The sequence below is a fragment of the Chelon labrosus genome (assembly GCF_963514085.1).
Source record: "Chelon labrosus genome assembly, chromosome: 19".
Classification (NCBI taxonomy): domain Eukaryota; kingdom Metazoa; phylum Chordata; class Actinopteri; order Mugiliformes; family Mugilidae; genus Chelon; species Chelon labrosus.
Genome location: NC_140352.1, coordinates 14,383,120 through 14,401,293, shown reverse-complemented (window position 1 = coordinate 14,401,293; position 18,174 = coordinate 14,383,120). Strand labels below are relative to the sequence as shown.

General features: G+C 43.7%; 1 protein-coding gene across 2 annotated transcripts in view; it reads left to right on the top strand.

The window, feature by feature from the left end:
• Positions 1–18,174, top strand: part of LOC311503956 (C-Jun-amino-terminal kinase-interacting protein 4-like) — a 38,711-nt gene that overhangs the window by 15,181 nt on the left and 5,356 nt on the right. Inside the window, exons 4-21 of one of the 2 annotated variants that reach the window (XM_084566883.1) lie at positions 39–136; positions 4,689–4,833; positions 7,939–8,416; positions 8,528–8,621; positions 9,265–9,389; positions 9,852–9,909; positions 10,788–10,940; positions 11,026–11,083; positions 11,214–11,344; positions 12,057–12,113; positions 13,160–13,336; positions 14,525–14,654; positions 14,774–14,863; positions 15,000–15,161; positions 15,252–15,423; positions 15,535–15,744; positions 15,862–16,018; positions 18,027–18,155. In XM_084566883.1, the coding sequence (XP_084423009.1) occupies positions 39–136; positions 4,689–4,833; positions 7,939–8,416; positions 8,528–8,621; positions 9,265–9,389; positions 9,852–9,909; positions 10,788–10,940; positions 11,026–11,083; positions 11,214–11,344; positions 12,057–12,113; positions 13,160–13,336; positions 14,525–14,654; positions 14,774–14,863; positions 15,000–15,161; positions 15,252–15,423; positions 15,535–15,744; positions 15,862–16,018; positions 18,027–18,155 (2,624 nt within the window). Of the gene's footprint in view, positions 1–38; positions 137–4,688; positions 4,834–7,938; positions 8,417–8,524; positions 8,622–9,264; positions 9,390–9,851; positions 9,910–10,787; positions 10,941–11,025; positions 11,084–11,213; positions 11,345–12,056; positions 12,114–13,159; positions 13,337–14,524; positions 14,655–14,773; positions 14,864–14,999; positions 15,162–15,251; positions 15,424–15,534; positions 15,745–15,861; positions 16,019–18,026; positions 18,156–18,174 lie in introns of both variants that reach the window. The other variant, XM_084566882.1, reaches the window with a different exon arrangement.

The following is an 18,174-nucleotide window of genomic DNA, read 5'->3' as shown; positions in this document are numbered from 1 at the left end:
CCGCTAATTGTATGCTTCTCTCTGTCACACACCTCCAGATGATCCACAGCTACATGGAGCACCTGGAGCGGACTAAGCACCAGCATGCAGCGATGCCGGCAGAGACGTCTGATACAAGCACATCAGTCAGAACACGGTTAGACAACCACACTGGTTTACTTCACGTCTTTGCTTCACATCTTGTAGAGTGGATTTCCATGTTCTCCCTTATGTTGTAGATATTGACTCTTGTCATTCATGTTGATGCAATTCCCTCTAATTAAAGTGCACTTCAGCCATACCCCCCCCCCCCCACTCCGTCAGTAAGAGAATTTATAGTTCACTACAAATTGCATTTCAACATGGAGAAGATGAACGCTTGCTGTGTTTTATGCATTTGCTTATGTGAGTGATTGTGAAGGTTTTCAGGCCCATAGTGGAGCAGCTCTACACACTGCAAGCTCCACTCCCACACACACAGCATATCTTCCCTACAGGCAGGAGGCAGAAATAGGTCAGAGAACCTGTCTCGGCAGGGAAAGAATGAGGGTGCATTCATACCTAGTTTTTTTTATTTCAAAACCAGGACGTTTGATTGAGTTGGTTCGTTTGGGCTGCTGTAAACAAATCAACCAAGCTGAGACCGGATAGAGAAGGCGGTCTCAGTCCGTTACCCATGGACCAACTGAGCAGCTGTATGTGTCCAGAACTTGTCTTGTCCTTCAGAGGACTAGCATGTACATTTTACGTATACAGCAACAAATGCCAGTTCCCACACCTTCTGCTGACGCTGCATTTTCACTTCAATAATTTTCAGATTTCCTGGATGTTTTCGCAAAAAAACAGAAGCAATGTTTGAAAAGAAAACTGCTGCATGTTTTTAGATGACATTAAGAGGAGACCATATGGAAGACGGTCTGTCCCACAGCTTTCCACTTTCACTCCAGCAGCACGGACTGTGGTTGCTGTGGTTGTCGTATTAATCAGGGCAGTAGTTGTCAGAGTAATCTGCTTCGATGGGATGATGAGCTTTGTGGTCTATTGCTCATTTGAAGAGCAGATTGTGACTGAGCGCCACGCCGCAGGAAGCCTGCAGGTCAAAAGACCTCCTTAGCTAATAAGAGCATCAGCTTCCATTGTCTGTGAAGGTTCTCAGTCATCCAGGTCATGGTATATCCAAAAAAGGGTTCAAAAAAAGGCAACTGGACTTGTAGATTTTTAGAGAAGACGTTTCACCACTCATCCGAGTAACTTCTTCAGGTCCATTGTCATTAAGTTCACAGTATCTGCTTTGCATGCAGTAGATGGTTTATACAAGTCTAACCACATCTGTTATTTTGGCCTTTTGTCTCAAACACTACCAGTTGGCTCTGGATGTCTTTTTTCCCAAGTTTCTTTTCCTTTGTCTCTAAACAGCAGTGCAACAGTTGTTTTTTAAGTTTCCCATCTATGGTCCATTCAATGTCCACATGTCTCTCTGGGGCTTTATCTTGTGCTGTTGTCACAGAGACAGTTTTTGAGGAGGGCAGATTTTCCTTTCGCAGCAAAGTCACACTTTCAACAAACAAGTCTGACTTTTAGTTGTAAAGTTTGTCTTCACCTAGGCTTTTTTTTTTAGTCATGTTTTACATCTACTGATCATTTCTATTGTGAAATAACAAAAAAGTGTACAAGAGGTGAGAATCGTTAAATAGATAGTGTGATGTTTAGCATTTGAATGTATCCTTGGCTAAGTCTGTGCATTCTGGCAGTTTCCTTTATTACCTTGGCCCCTCACCATGCCTTCAGTTAAGGGACACACACTGCCAACCTCCCTTCCACACTCACAAATACACACTTTTTGATCAGACTCCCCTTTCCGCAGCCAATAAGCAGCAGCGTGAGAAGAGGCATACGGAACGAGCTGCCTCAGCATCCAAAAGAGCGAGGGAGATGGGGAGAGAGAGAGAGAGAGAGAGAGAGACGTAGAGGGAGGGAGGGGTGGTGGGTGCGATCACAGTGAGTGAGGGAGAGCGTCAGAGTGTTCTAGACTGCACAGCGGCAGCCGTGTCGCATCTCGGTGGAGGAAGAGTGAAGAAGGAAGGAAAGCAGAATCACTTGCCAGAGGAGTAGAGTGGAGGAGGACGAGTGCTGCTGCTGCTGCTGCTGCTGCTGCTGCTGCTGCTACCAGCCTCTCCCAGCTCCCTGAGGATGATCTACTGGTCTGCTGTGCGCTGCTGATGCTGCTGCTACCGCTGCTTTAATCAGTCCCTGCTGCTGAAGCCACTGGGATTACTGTTGTTGTGACTGCTGCTGACACATTGTTCTGCCTTTGACCTGATCCCACTCTCTCGGCGCTGAGCTGCAACGTCAGAGCCCACTGCTCTGCACTCTCTGGTGACTCTCGGCTAGCATACAGCATCTCTACCTTTGCTGTAGACTTACCTACGGTGGTTCAGCCAAAAACGCAGAGCGAATTTGGTGAACCCGCTTTTATCGACAGCCCCCCCCCCCCCCCCCCCCCCCCCCCCTCCACCCCTAACTTCTTGGTGCCCGGTGAGGCACTCGGCCATGATTTGGGGGGGCCATGAGCCCCGGGTGTATGCTGCTGTTTGTTTTTGGCTTTGTCGGGGGAGCAGTGGTCATCAACTCTGCTGTACTGGTCTCTCTGTCAGTGCTGCTGCTCGTTCACTACTCTGTCTCTACTGGTGGCTTACCTGCCCTGCCCTCCTTGCCCACCTTACCCAGACCCAGCAGGTACTGTGTGTGTGTGTGAAATCGATGCATCTTAATTCGTACTTCCTGCTATAATTTCTATCTTTGTAGCCAGAGCCGGCTTGTAGCCTGGCACTTGCAGTGTTGCTGCCATGTGGGTGTGTTATAGTCAGACAGTGTGAGGCTGCACATTAAAAGTAGGTCAGGAGAAAGCGTTTCCTGAGTCACATCTCGACAGCATCACCTTAGAAATTTCAGTATCTTTCTTTAATTCAATCAAATCTTTTCAGAGTAACCTGGTACGGCTCAGTTCAAAAGACAAAAGGCAGAACTGTCCAGTGGCCTGCACGTGACCTCTTCTTCTCAATATGGTGGTGTGTCCATTGTTTTTTTGGGGGCTGCTGCTTTTCATCTCTGCTTGCCGGCTGCTGTATTCCCCATGGCAGCCATTGTTCTCCCCACTAGGCACTTTATTTCTTTCATGCCAGGTTGCTGGAGTGAGAAACGCTGCTGGTGTGCATTTGCTCTGATGAAGAGAAGGTTGCACTGTGTTTATTTCAACGTTGCAGTGTCTTACTGGATATTATTGCTCTTTCAAGTTGTTGTTGGTAAAGTTTGCATACACATCCATGCAAGAGTGAGCAAGTCCTATTATTAGAGCCAAAGATAATTAGAGGTCTGTTCTTGCTGATTTGTTCAAGCCGCTGTTCGTCCTTCAGCTGACCTTCTAATGACAAACATCACAAAATACATCTCTGTTATAGAGGCTGATACAAATGGGTTTAATGTTGATGCCTGAGCTAATAGGTGAGAGGTAATTGAGTTTATTTGGAGATCAGCTTCATTTCTCCTCCCACCTACTTCAGAGCCAAGGAATTCTTTGCTACAACACCTCTCTGTGAAATCTCCCCTCAGTTTAGTCACACAGTTTGTTTTTGTCTCCACTCTGCTGGAGAATGGAAACATTAATCCCTGTGTAATTTAGCAAATGCAAATTAAATGTAGGCTCTGTTATGTGAGTGGCCTCGGGATCAGGGAATTACAGTAGCTATTAAAGAAAACTTCACACACTAGCCTTTTTTTATGAAGGTGCCCCGTAGTATCCATGTAATGAACTCACTATTGGACACTACAAATTACATGTTCTTCCAATATGTCCTTTGCTACTACTAAATTCTTATTATGTAGCAGTGCCAGCAGCATAGTACTGGCAATATCAGTCGGACTGAAACATCTCAGAAGCCATTGGATGGATTGCCGCATAATTTGGGATTGTTGCTCATAATACCGAGCAAATGAATCCTCTTTATATCGCCAAACGAATTGATTGTTTTGGATCAATAAAGATGGAACACATCGAGCTAAGTTTAAGTGAGGAGGTTCGGAGATGCAAACATTTTTATGACAGTGAAATTTCTGCGAAAGTTTCAGTCACTGTTGTTGAAAGCGAAGCAGGAAGTAGAACCAGAAATTTACCCGACAACTGGCAAAAAAGACACAGCACCGACTAGCGCTTGGGTGGCGTTTTTACAGAGTGAGCCAAACTGACGAGTGCAGGTTACAGTGCCTAGGTTACGGTCCCTAGGTTACGGTCCCTAGGTTACGGTCCCTAGGTTACAGTCCCTAGGTTACGGTGCCTAGGTTACAGTGCCTAGTCCTGCAGTACCTTAATTAAAGCTGGTGTTGGTGATATTAAGTAAAAAGTCTTGACAAATATGGGCTGGATTGCAACGGATTGCAATATGTACATGTTTTCTTGCCTCTCTCAGGATAAATTATTGCAACTTGATTAATAGCAAATATCAGCAAGAGGAATGACGTTCTTTTTAGTATCCGTTGTTTTTTTTGTGTCGTGTGACAACCCTAACTTGCTCAATTAAGGTGGAGAACTTGGTAAAAATCTGCCTCTTCATTACGAGGCTGTTGGCGGGTCAACATTAACATTCACCACTAGCACAATTGCATAAAAGTAACTCGACTAATATCCATCTTTCGCTGTTTCTTTGCGTCTCCAGAAAGGAACGTCCCATCTCCATGGGCATCTTCCAACTTCCTGGGACTGACGGTATGACCCCCGACCTCCAGAGGGAACCTGGCGACGTGGCCGAACCGTGGAGATTCAACAACCTCAGCCATCCACGGTCCAACACTAGCCTCAAGGTATGATGCTAGCAGGTCCCACTTTAAAGTCTCTATTCATTTAAAGTAAAGACTCCTCTTCATGTCAGCAGCTCAAAGGTGTAAACTCATTGAGCTTCCCACGGCTCAGACGGATGACATCACCCCCCCAGTCCACATAAAAGAGTCGGTGGAAACAAAATGCCGACAGCAAACGCCAAAAGAAAGAGTACATTTCTATTCGGAGAGAAAGGATGGCTCAGTGTGTCCAGAATTTTTAGCAGCTTGTTTGTGTGTGAGTGTGATGGGGTGGCTTGGAGCCCAGGGAGCAGGGGAAGTGGTACCATTCGGGGGCCTGCCTTTAACCTCAAGGGAGGGTGGAAAGGACACAGTGTCTTCACATTGTTGCTGTTGGAAACCCTGCTTCCAGGAAGGCTCCTTCATGAATATTGATGAGCATCTAATAAGTATTCATTTGTAGTTATTACACTAGTACAGGGTCAAATAGTAAACAGATTTTGAAAACCTTTCCCATCGTCCTAGAGGACAATAAAGATGTTGTTTTATTTGTTTTATTTATTCAGATTCAACACTGTAAGACAGTTTTACACTTTACCCTCAGCTACACAGCAAAACCTTTGTGTTTTGTCCTCTGACTTGACATTTCCAAGACATTACAGTTAATCATCCCCTCTCAGGATGTTCAGGGGCGTGCTCGTGTCTGTGTTTTTAAAGGGCCAGACAACAGCTACTATCGGCAGCGCTACTATAGCAACAATAATGTGACGCCAGCATGCAGATGAGCCGTGTGAAAGGAAATACTTCCACCGGGGCAGACGGAGGAGAATAGGTGTTCACAGACGGTGTAGAGAAACTTTTATTCCCTGATATTAGCTCATTCAGTGTGTGTGAAAGCTTTAACGTCTCCTCTTTTTACTCGAGTGGTGAAACACCTCTTGTGAGTTTTTGAAGGTGACACAGCGATGCTTTGTTATTGTCCTCATTGATTCTTTTCCATCAGCTCTGTGCTATTTATAGCCCCCAAGGCTGCTGGTATTGGCAGATCAAAACAAGAGTTGGAAATATCTGGCAGGTTGCTAAGAGCTGATGAAACCTGAGAGTCACGGATAGGCACTGTAAATTCCACTTCAGTTCTTGTATTTATTTACGCAAGCGGCCTTTGGCAAGCGGGTCACCTTCTGTGCCAAAGGAATTGTAAACAGGGTCCAGAATTCATAGCGCTTCTGGTGTTCAGACTCTTCCCACAGTTTTGTTTGGATAAATTTAGATAAGTTGTAATATTTAATCACAATTTCCTGTTCTAAAACAACATCACAATATACCATTTACCCCCTTAATATTATTATTTAAGCTTTTAAGCCTCCTTTGAGTGATTTAACTCCTCTATTATTGTACAATCACAATGAAAATCAGCTTTATTTGTCAATTGAAAGATTAATGAGCACGGTGTTTAATATCCCTCAGCTTGAGGAACTGTTTTCCCCAATCAGAGCGGAAGGTCAAAGTTCACAGGAGAATTGTCCCTGCCAGGAGGCTGATCAGGACCAGGTAGACCAGTTTCTCATAGAGAGACTATAATCCAGGCATCCACCAGACTAACACAGTCCTGTGCCCTGTGTTCTTGTTGTGGTTGAGGTGCAGAGTTTGCTGCCTGTGTGATTATATTAGACCGTACTAACGTACCGACGACGCCTCGTATCTTGGTGACAATGCATGATGCTCGCTTGTCATCTTTGCATTAGATGGGTCCGTGGAACTTATTATTAGGGGTTTATTGACATTTTATTATCGTTAGATTTTGCTAGAGTGGAGGAGATTTGTTAAGACGCAGGACTTTTTTGGGAAATGTATCATGAAGTTAGTGCAGCTTGGTCTTCAAGTAACAACCCTAAAACCACGAGTAGAGGCTCAAATGGACGTTTGATCACTGACGGCAGCAATTACTAAGAAGTCAGGTGAAATATAATCGGGACAACCACAAAGACAGTTGCATACTCTTATAATACAATAAAAGAAATTGTGCTTGAGAATGTCTGGACAACATATTCAGTTAGTAATGTACAGATCTAATTACCCGTGTGGGTCTTATTTCTCACAGAAAGTGATGTTTCAGTTGTTTTTCTTGAGTCTCCAGGCTTGCAGCGATGCAATAACAGTGTAAAGATATATCTACTGAAAGGAAAGATAATATATCCAGTGGTGAGCGGCTGTTATTTTAGGGATACTCTTACCTCTATGTTGTAAGGATCTGTTTTAATCTAGTGCTACACTTATGCAACAAGACCTCCTCAGTCTCTACCATGATAAATATAATCAACATTATAAGTAAATTTATTGATGTTATAAAAAGATTGACTTACTGCCTTCCATAACTTGTTCATGGAGGAATAATTTTCGAGTGGTCTGACTGGTCAGTGGTTTTGCTTTTGGCAGTTTTGATTTAATGAGTCAGTTAGCATGCAGTCATAAGTCAGAGGGTTGATCTACCCCTGTTGAAAGTTGTCTTTGTGAAATAAGAAAACCTTATCTAACAGAAAATACACTGTAGACGGATAAGCCCACTGTTGTTGTTTCATGTTCACTCCCTGGCTGCATGTTGTGTTTGGTTTGTGTGGGGTTGAGCTGCATCCCAATGTGTGCACCTAATTTTCTGTAAACGGAGGGAATGTTGATTCGTATGTGCTAGTGGAGTTTTCTTTGGAGTTGTACTTGAATGTGTTAATGGTGTTATTTGATATGTTTGTGTGCTTGGTTTGCATATATATATGTCAATGAACTGCCCACTTGCAATGCTGAAATGATTCTTTAAAAGAAACAAAACAAGTAGAGATGCACCAACGATGTTACGATTATATCTGTTCAACCAGTTATATCGATCTTAAACTGCAAAACAACAAAGAGGGAGAAAAAATGGGGTTGGCTTCTTTAATGAAAAATACATACGTACAGACTCACTGCTGGTACAGAGGAGCAATGCAAGGAAGTGGGGAGACGTTGTCCATATTTATATACAGTCTATGGTCCTCCTTGCATCCTCCTCTGAGTGCCAGTACATCATTCATGCCTATAAACCAGTCATTTTAACTGTCTTCCTTCTCTCTCTCTCTCGTCTTCCTCCACCCTAAGGATGAGTTGGCTCATGTGAACCGTGGCGGCTCTAAGTCCAGCACGCCGACCAACCAGGGAAGTGTCTCCAAAAGTGGAACTCCTGCATCTTTAAAAGATGGAGGGTCCAAATCCAACACTTCCACGTCCTCTCAGGGTGGCACCTCTAAATCAAACACCCCCACATCGGCGTACAGCGGTAACTCTCAGTCCACCACGCCACTGTCTCCTCGCGACGGAGCGTCCAGCGGCATGAGCCCCATGTCCAGTGTTGGCGGTGGGTCTGTCTACGCTACTCCACTGTCTTCCGCTGCTTCTGATGTCACCATGGAGTCCGTGGACACATCCCTACAGCAACAGGAGTCTTTGGAGGGGCTCAACAAGAACCTGGACTGGAACAGAGGAAAGCCGGAGAGCAGTAACAACATAGCAGCAGTCCAGGGAGAAGAGCAGGGTCAGCCTGGTCAGAAGTCGGCTACTACACCTCTTATAGCTGACGGTCAGTGTTGTAGTCATAGCAACTTGTCTGCCTCGTTAACGTTGTACACCCCAACCTTTGTTGACAGTGAATAAATCCTCAGTAACTGTGTCTTCTTGCTGGTTCCAGTAGATGAAACGGAGAACCTGGAGAAGTCTGAGGTGCAGGCGATCATCGAGTCCACTCCTGAACTGGACATGGACCTCGAGGGGTGCAGAGGAACAAGGTACAGGACTGACTTAAGGCTGACACACAAATTTACAATCACATAATAATCTGGGAATTCTTCTAAAAGTGAAACTTTAACTATCATGCTACAAAACAGGAGTAATCTGCACATCCTTAATGATCTCTTACTATAAATATATCCATTAAAACACCAGAACCAACTGTTCAGTAGCTTGTGTACAGTGTGATACTGAATGAGGTTATAAGTTGTGAGAAATTATGTAAAATATGTTTGTAATTTCCTAAAGCAGCTGGAAATTCAAACAGGATTAATAATGCATTTGTGTATTAATCCACATTTCATGCTCTGCTGAGTATCTACAGCGGCAGGATGGATGACGTGGGATTGAGTAATAAGGGTGGGGTGTGTTTTCATGCGGCGAAAGGAACATGTAACCCAGAGCAACAGCGTGGTCCACAGATGTGTTTTAATAGGTTTCAGATAAAGTGGGCTCAGAGGAAAAAGAAAAACATGAATATTCACCACTCTACGTCAGTTTTTCCCCAGTGTATAAAATGATTATGTTCAAATTCCAGTTGGTATCAGTGTATAATCAGTGTTAAACAATGACCCAACACAATCCTCCTTTTTCTCCCTCTCTCGTTTCACATTTCCTCCCGTGTCCTACCTGTACACCCAGCACACCAACTAAAGGCGGCATCGAGAACCTAGCGTTCGACCGCAACACCGAGTCTCTGTTCGAGGAGCTGTCGTCCGCGGGAAACGACCTCATCGCAGACGTGGATGAAGGCGCTGACCTGCTGGGTAAGAAGCAGCCTCACTCCTCCTCAACCACAGATGACTCGGGCACCGGCTTCACCTTTACAAACGGTTTTACTCTCTTCTCGTGTTCTCTGAATTGTCTTTCCTTTGGCTTTCGGGGCCTTGTGATCGTTACAGATGAGTTTTCTGGTGTGTATTAATAAATTCCACCCCAGATCTCGTAGCCAGTCTTAGTTTGTGTCCCTGATTGTGTGTAATTTCCTTTCCCGACGTGGCAGTTTAGGTTACAAAGGTACAAACTAGAAAGCTTCAAATAAGAATATAACTCACACAGTCTCATAAAGCTCTTTCTGATTGCCCCTTTGCACGGCTCTCAGACTACAACTTTCTAGGTAAGACTGAGAGTTTTATGTTAGAGTGTAGGGTAGCCATAGAAATATAGAAAAATGTAATGGCAATATATTTAATAATGTTTGGATTCATGACATCAGCATTCATTTTCAGGTATGGGTCGGGAAGTCGAACATCTCATCCATGAGAACACCCAGCTGCTGGAGACCAAGTTAGTATTCATCTCTCTGTTGTGAGCTTGTAAATAGACTCACCAGCATTCATCTTTTTATTTTATTTATGCTGTTTTTTATTTAATTTGTTGGTGCATATTTGTGTTTGGCAGATCCTAGCTTTTAATATGTTTACACGCACACTTATTTCTCACTGTAGTCACGGATCATTTAGACAGTATGTTTCAGTAGATACTGTTTTAAGAAGCATTCTTTCCACATGTACACAGTGTATTCAGATTATCTATCTCAGCTGGGGTTTTCGTCTGCTTACATTCTGTTTGCAAGGCCGGGTTAAAGATTGATTCCTAAAGTAAAAGCCCACATTTCTGCTCTGAATAAGAAACACGCCTACTTTTACAGTAAACATTACGAAAGACTTGGATATACTGTACATCTGGATTTGTGCAAACAGGATTAATGTGGTTGAAGGACAGAGGAGAGCGAGGCTGTGCTGGCACATCCAGTCTGAATAAATCCTGCTGTGAATGGGGCTATTGGTCTAATATTGATATTAGTAGCCTTGTAAAGAGTTTAGTTGGATTTTTTTTGTTAAGAAAAGGGCAAAAAGTTAAATATTTTATGCATCATTTTTGCAGCTTTGTGAGTGTCTACTGATGCACTGACAATTTAGATCATTGTCATTGTCTCAGCGTAGATTTATAGACATGACTGATGGCAAACAAATGCTGTTAACTGACATAGAGTGTAACATGACCCACGACTCAAGCAATGTTTGTGATTTTTACAATTAAAGTTAAAATCTTTTTCTCAGAAGGACTGCTATTTTGTGGTTTATAGAAATATCCATCTTGATTCAGTGTCAGGGGCTGCCACCTTGTGTTTAGTAAAGAAATCACTGCCTGTTGGTTTCCAGAAATGCTTTGAACGTGGTGAAGAACGATCTGATAGCGCAAGTGGATGAGCTGGCGTGTGAGAAGGAGGTCCTGCGAGGAGAGCTGGATGCCGTCACTCAGGCCAAGACCAAACTGGAGGAGAAGAACAAAGAGTTGGAAGACGAACTCAAGAAGTGAGCTGGTTTCAAAACACGGCATGCAAAACATACCGGTCAACAAACTGCATTTTAACGTGCGCTGTTGTGTGCCGTGTTTCAGACTTCGAGCAGAACTGGAGAATGCCAAACAGAAGGTGAAGAACGACAACGAGGACGATGTGAGTGCTTGATATTTGTTGTGGTTTTACTCATTTATGAATGGGAGCAGTAGATTCAAGGTTCAATCTGGACGAATCTGCAATTGAATGTGTTGCATATCATCTCGTTGGTCTTGTGTCGTGCCTGCAGAGCGACGTGCCGACAGCCCAGAGGAAGCGCTTCACCAGGGTGGAGATGGCCAGAGTCCTGATGGAGAGGAATCAGTATAAGGAGAGGCTGATGGAGCTTCAGGAGGCTGTAAGATGGACGGAGATGATCCGGTAAGATAAGAGGAGCGGCGACGAGTTTCCAAAAAAACACATGTGAAACATTCATACACTGATCAGCCATAACATTGACCGCACACTGTTTATTTGATAAAATATGCGCAGTACTAATTAATCATCAAATGCATACACCTTTTTTATGTTCTCCGAAGTTATACACCGATCAGGCATAACATTAAAACCACTGACAGGAGAAGTAAATGACATTGACCATCTTGTGACAATACAATGTTCTACTGGGAAACTTTTGGACCTGCCATTCATGTGGATGTTACTTAGACATGTAGCACCCACCTAGACTAGACCAGACCAGACACCCCCACCCCATAGCAATGACACTCCTTGATGACAGCAGCCATCCCCAACAGGATGCAGCCTGACACAGACACAAAAACGGTTTAGGAACAACTAAAAAATACATGAAGAACAGCACAAGGTGTCGACCTGGCCTCCAAATTCACTAGATCCCAAACTGATCGAGTATCTGTGGGATGCACTGGAACAAACCTGATCCACAGAGGCCCCATAGGACCCAAAGGCTCCCCACTAACACAGTCAGTCAGAACTGTTTTGGAGGCACAAGGGAGACGTACACAATATTAGGAAGGTGGTCATAATGTTATGCCTGATCGGTGTATAAAGTAAAGTTAGAGCAGTTTGGAAAAAAAAAATAAAACATTTAAAACTATTTATTTGATTCTTTCAGCGCTTCAAAGGAGAACCCAGCTCTTCCAGAGAAGAAGAAATCCAGTCTCTGGCAATTGTAAGCTCCTCTTTTCTTTTCATTCCAGGTCCTACATATCAACTACCTTGACATCACCGTGTTATTTATGTGCCTACTTTTGTTTCTTTTGTATTCCATGTTAAATGGTTGTGTTCTCCAGGATGTAGGTAAATCTCTGACACTGTAACCGTGTCTACCTTGACTGACTTTTTGACGTTATCATCCTGATAACAAACTCTTAACAGAGGAGAGCGAGCCAGGAGGCAGTAACTCGGCTGACCTCAGCTGTGAGAGTAGACTTTAATTCAAGTTAAAGGAAGTCGTAAACATCAGTCTTGACAGGAGCCTCTGTGGGAGCTGATGTTGGATTATTAATTGTTCTTCTCATGTGTCCAGGCTCTCCTTTGTTGAGTTTCATAAGGAATGGGTTTGGTTTGAAGGGTGTTACCTGGTGTTTTGGTAATGGCATTGGAACAGCTGTGCATGTAAGAGAAGCATCATCTGATACATCCACATTCTCTGCCCTGTTTCTGTGTGTCCCTCTTTATTCTGCCTGATGTTGTGATGTCTGTGTGTAGGAGGTGTGTTGCTGCGGGGTTATTGTTGAGACTTGTAGTATGTGTTAGAAAAGCGTAAATTAGACGCATCTTAAACAAAAATGATAAATACTATATGTGGAGTTAAGGGGAAGTGAAGTTGTTTCCTGTCAGGCCTGTTCTGCTCTGTGTTGTTGACTAACGTCCTAGTCATTAACAGTACTAACGCTGCAGTCCCTGCCCTCTAACACTCTTAGTGGACAGCTGCTCTGATGCTTTGCTGATTGGGAGATGGACCCGTTTGATTTTGACGGAAGTTAATGGGAATATGTGTCTCAGTGTGGCAGCTGCCTGTATGAACGCTATCTTGGTGTGTCGGCACGGACAGGGAACCTTCTTACCCTTAAATGTTGAACCCTACTTCTGCTGCTGGAGCTCCCGGTTGTGTCCACCCCTCTATACGTTTTGTCTGTTTGCTTCTTTCCTTCCTTCCTTCCCTCCCCACCCACCCCTTTTCTTCCTCCCACTTCCCCGCCCTTACACCTCCAGTTTCAGCCGTTTGTTTAGCTCGTCGGGCGGAGCAGCCAAGAAGCCGGCGGAGGCCCCGGTGAACGTCAAGTACAACGCGCCCACCTCTCAGATCCAGCCGTCTGTCAAGAAGAAGAGCAGCACCCTGCAGCAGCTGCCCAGCGACAAGAGCAAAGCCTTCGACTTCCTTAATGAGGAGTAAGTCAGGATGGGGAAGTTTACATGATGTATACCTGCTGAGATTACAGCCTACTCATGTGCTACAAGACAACACTCCTAAATCCTACAGCTATTATTTCTGTAATTGCTTCATTTGTCTGCTATTCTCTCATTTAATAATAAAAAGTAGCTTGTATCATCCAACCAAAAGCCCAGAATCCAAAGATGCTGTAGTTTGTTGTTAAATAGTCTGTACATCTTCTTAAAAAACAGACTTAAACAAAAAAATTAAGCAGAATAAAACAATAAAAATCAAATATTTGCATTAGCGAAGGTGGAATGAATGAATATTCTAATTAATAATATTCACATATAAAGCAAGTAGCTTGTGGACGAATGTCTCACCTCTTGTTTATTTCACACCACAGATTTTTCACAGTGAAACAAGCAGATAATAAATATAGAAACAATGTGTATGGACTCAACCAGCTGTACAACAGTTCTCCTTACCGTCACTGCTCTCTGCGCCTCAATTGCGTCAACTCAGAGTTGACGTTTTTTCGCCTTGGTAGCCGCCCAGCACCCATCGCATCTTATTTTGCCAATCTCGTCGTGTTCTCGTTGCATTGCTGCTAGTCTCTTCATGTTGGTATTCCTGGTTAACCATTTAACACCTAAGCCTCAAAAAGTCCACCTGCACTTTTTTCGTTTATTTTGACTATAAAAAGGTCAGAAAATGTCCTGTGAGTAAGCGCTTTTGCCTGTTTTTCAAGAATACCTGGAACTTTCAATATCCAGCAATTAATTACAATTTACTGCATGTTATAAGAGTGTAATAACCTGGGAGAGGCCCAAATGCAATTACCATAATGGCACCATATTAGCTGTAAAAGCGCAACCTCTCAGCTTTTAGAAACCACTTTTCCGTATGACATAATTACAATAATCCAAAGTGCGCTTTCACAAACGTGACGCCAGCAACCCATTCAATTTTAGAGGGTTGATATTTAAATCTTACACTCAAGCATATTTAACTGTTTGGGAAAAAAACAACGGCTCATGTTTAATTGATGTGACCTGCAGGAATTATTTAAAATGATGTCGTCAGAAAAATTTATTTTACAGACTTTTTCCAATGTAGAAGCATCTTTTCATTTATTTTGGATAATGCCCCAGAGTAGACATGTTTTTCATCCAGCTGTCTTTTTTATTTTTTTTGTCCCACAGAGTGGCAACTGACAATGTGGTGTCCAGGCGAGAACAAAAGAGGGCTCAGTACGAGCAGGTCAAAGCCCACGTCAGGAAGGAGGACGGCAGAGTGCAGGCGTACGGCTGGAGCCTGCCGAAGAAATACAAAGTAAGGAGTCGATCAATCAAATCCTGCTGCAGCTGCACTTACTGTCTCCTCAGCCTGTTGTTGTGTTTATTGTGGAAGCAAGTGTGTAATCCGGTGATGCCGTGTCTTTGACTTTTCAGGCCAACGGGGGTCAGGCAGAGAGTAAGATGAAGAATCTACCTGTTCCCGTCTTCCTCAGACCACTGGATGAGAAAGATGCTTCTATGAAGGTGTTTCCCCCGACTTTGTAGATTAAAATCTCATCATGAAATAAAGATATGGTCATATTTCTAGTCTTTTAACCAGGTCTAATGTCTTATAAATAAGTAAATGTGTTTTAGCTACATCATTTTACTGTGTTTTCAGTTGTGGTGTGCTGCTGGTGTGAACCTCTCTGGAGGTAAAACCAGAGACGGAGGTTCGATAGTGGGAGCCAGTGTGTTTTACAGCGACGTAACGGGACCGGCGAGCCCTAAAAGGAAGATAGGATCTCAGAGCAGCCTGGAAAAACTGGATCAAGAACTCAAGGTGCACACTTCATCAAGTAACCCCACAGGGACACACAGTGATTCAAATCCTGCTTCACTCATCTTTGTTTGTGTTGCGTTGTCATTGCAGGACCAGCAGAAGGAGTTGCGGCATCAGGACGAAATGTCGTCCCTGGTGTGGATTTGCACCAGCACCCAGTCCACCACTAAAGCCGTTGTCATTGACGCCAACCAGCCTGGAAACATCCTGGAGAGCTTCTTTGTTTGTAACTCCCACGTCCTCTGCATCGCTAGCGTACCGGGTCAGTGGAGAATGAACGCTGTATCATTCATTTGCGTGCCAGTAATAATTCACATCATATGTAAGGCACAGCATGATTTGTCAGTTAATTTCCTTTTATCTTATTGTTCAGGTGCGAGAGAGACGGACTACCCAGCTGGAGAAGAAGTGTCTTCAAACTCTGAGGCCGGGCCAGTGGGAGACAGCGGCTCGGCAGAAACCAACAGCAGCTCGGTGGGTGGCGACAGCGTGCTTGAAGGCATCACGGTGGTGGGCTGTGAAGCTGAGGGAGTGTCGGCTATTCCTCAGACGGCAGATAGTCCAGGAAAAGACGGAGAAACAGGTAAGAGCGATCCAGATGACTGCCATTCTCATGCAGCAACACAACTCTCTTATATTTACCTAAACAGAAACCTTCACACATTTGATTCGTTCCACTAAGAGAGCATTTCCTCTACAGAATCCAGACCAGCAGAGGAAGCCACTGAGGCGACGGAGACCAGTGCAGGACCCGCTGACCAGCGAGGAAGCCTGAGGGGGGTCTACACCGAACACGTCTTCACCGATCCATTAGGAGCTCAGCTGACTGCAGAGGCTCCGGCCAACTACTCTCAGAGGTAACATCAGGAGGCGCATTACCCGACACGGTGATCTTATAGCTCTAATAAATGTGTCAGTTTTATCTTGACGCCCATAAAGAAACTGCAGAGCAACAACATTAATTCACCGTAAAACCATTTACTGTTTGTTCCTGAAGCTGGTGTTTAAATATATGTATAGTGGTAAAAAATGATCGCACATTAAAGTCAGGCGCTGTGTCTACATTGCTTATTGGCTGTGTGTGTTATATGCCTTGAAAAAAAAATTACTTCAGGCACCACTAAAAAAAAAAAAACTATGAAAGCAAGCCAGCTGTGGAAAATAACCATTTACTCTAAAGCTGGATTGATTTGCCTTGGCTCGGGCATCAGCCACTCCAACGTAGCCAAGGTCCAGTCAATCCTGGCACGTCTCTGGTGTTTTGTCGTCAGTCCACGTCACTGATGTGGGATTGGTAAATCTGAGTGCATGCCAGGTGGTTGTATAGCTGTGATAATGATTTTATTTGTCACTCAGCAATTTTACGATTATTTTCATGTCTACTGTATATAACACTGATTAGTTTTTAATGTTTTTATTTGTTTTTGGAGAAGTGACCATATTTGGATAAGAGGGAGCTCCAAATATACTCAATACATAACAACCAAACAATTATGTAACGTAATATAAATGAAAACAGAATGCATGCATAGCAAACATCCACGCGTACCCTTTTAAACAGCATCTGTAGATGTGCAACAAACAGCTCCAGAGTTCCCCTCTCCAGCTGTAATATGAGCGTTGGGCCGTGTCCGCAACCAGATCTGACGAGGTGTCCTGTGATGGCTTGCTGCATTGTCGTGGAGCTCCGGGTGTTAAGACACAGACAGAAAACTGTATCAAGTCAACACTAAAGTCACGTTTGGAACAACGTAATCTTTTTAAATGGTCTGATTATCTAAAACAAGGTTTAAACAACGTCTGTACTTGGAAGACTTTTTTTTTACCACTCACCCAAGTGGATGCTTTAAATGGTCAGACTATAATAGGCTATTTATACTTCGTCGCTACGGCGACAACGCAGACACCTAGGCAGAGCCTTCGCAGACCCTAGCGCCGTAACTGACGTGCACCTCCCCAGAAATGTAACTACGCTCCACGGTGACGCAGAACGCGAGAGATGTCATTGGTCCGCTTGGTAGTAGCGTGTTTCCGCTTTGGTATTTCCAGCTGTTTCCCTCTTTATCTCCACAATTTTTCAAATTGATCGTTTTGGATCAATAAAGATGGAACACATGGAGGAAAGGTTAACTAAGGAGGTTCAGAGATACAAACATTTGTATGACTTGTGTGCGACGAAAGTTTCAGTCGCCATTGTTGAAAGTGAACCAGGAAGTAGAAACACAAATTAACACCGTCTATGTCCTGCAGAAGTATAAACTCCGCTTAATTCTGATTTGGAGAAAATGATGGGGTCTTAACATACACTTGGACCACAAATCTTCAGCCATGATACATTTGATGATACACTATGAGTGTATTTATATCCATAGGCATACTGTATATGTGTGGATATACTGACTATACATACTGCATATACACAATTTTCTAATTGTAAACTACTTACTTACTTAATACAACAGTCAGAACCTGTACAGTAGTTGTAGCTTGTTCCCTATTATTGAGTTCCTTTCGCTTTCTGCCATTTGTACTTCTGGTTAGATGCCAAACTGCATTTTGTTGTGTACGACCTTGGTAGTGCAACACTGCCCGTGTCTTCCAAGAGAGATTATCATAAACATAAGCAAATTAATGGGGTATTCTAAATTATATTTCCTCTAAAATATCTCACTTTGAGTCTCAGCAGCATTGCACGGTATGATAATGAATCTTTATTTACTTTACACCATCGAAGAAACCCATGGTTTATTGGCAGTTCTGGATAAAGGCTAATTTTACTGTTTAAATTCAGGACTTTGTTACTGTTTGTGGTGAAATCTCTGATGATAATAATCCTCAGTTTTTACTGTTGTCTCTGATTTGCAGGGAGAGTGATCTGCTGAAAGACGGCGTGAGTTCGAACCCCAGCGCAGAGGAGCAGGACCTGATGATAGAAGAGGCTCAGAAAATGAGCAGCGTCCTGCCCACCATGTGGCTGGGGGCGCAGAACGGATGGTGAGATTTCGTGTTCACG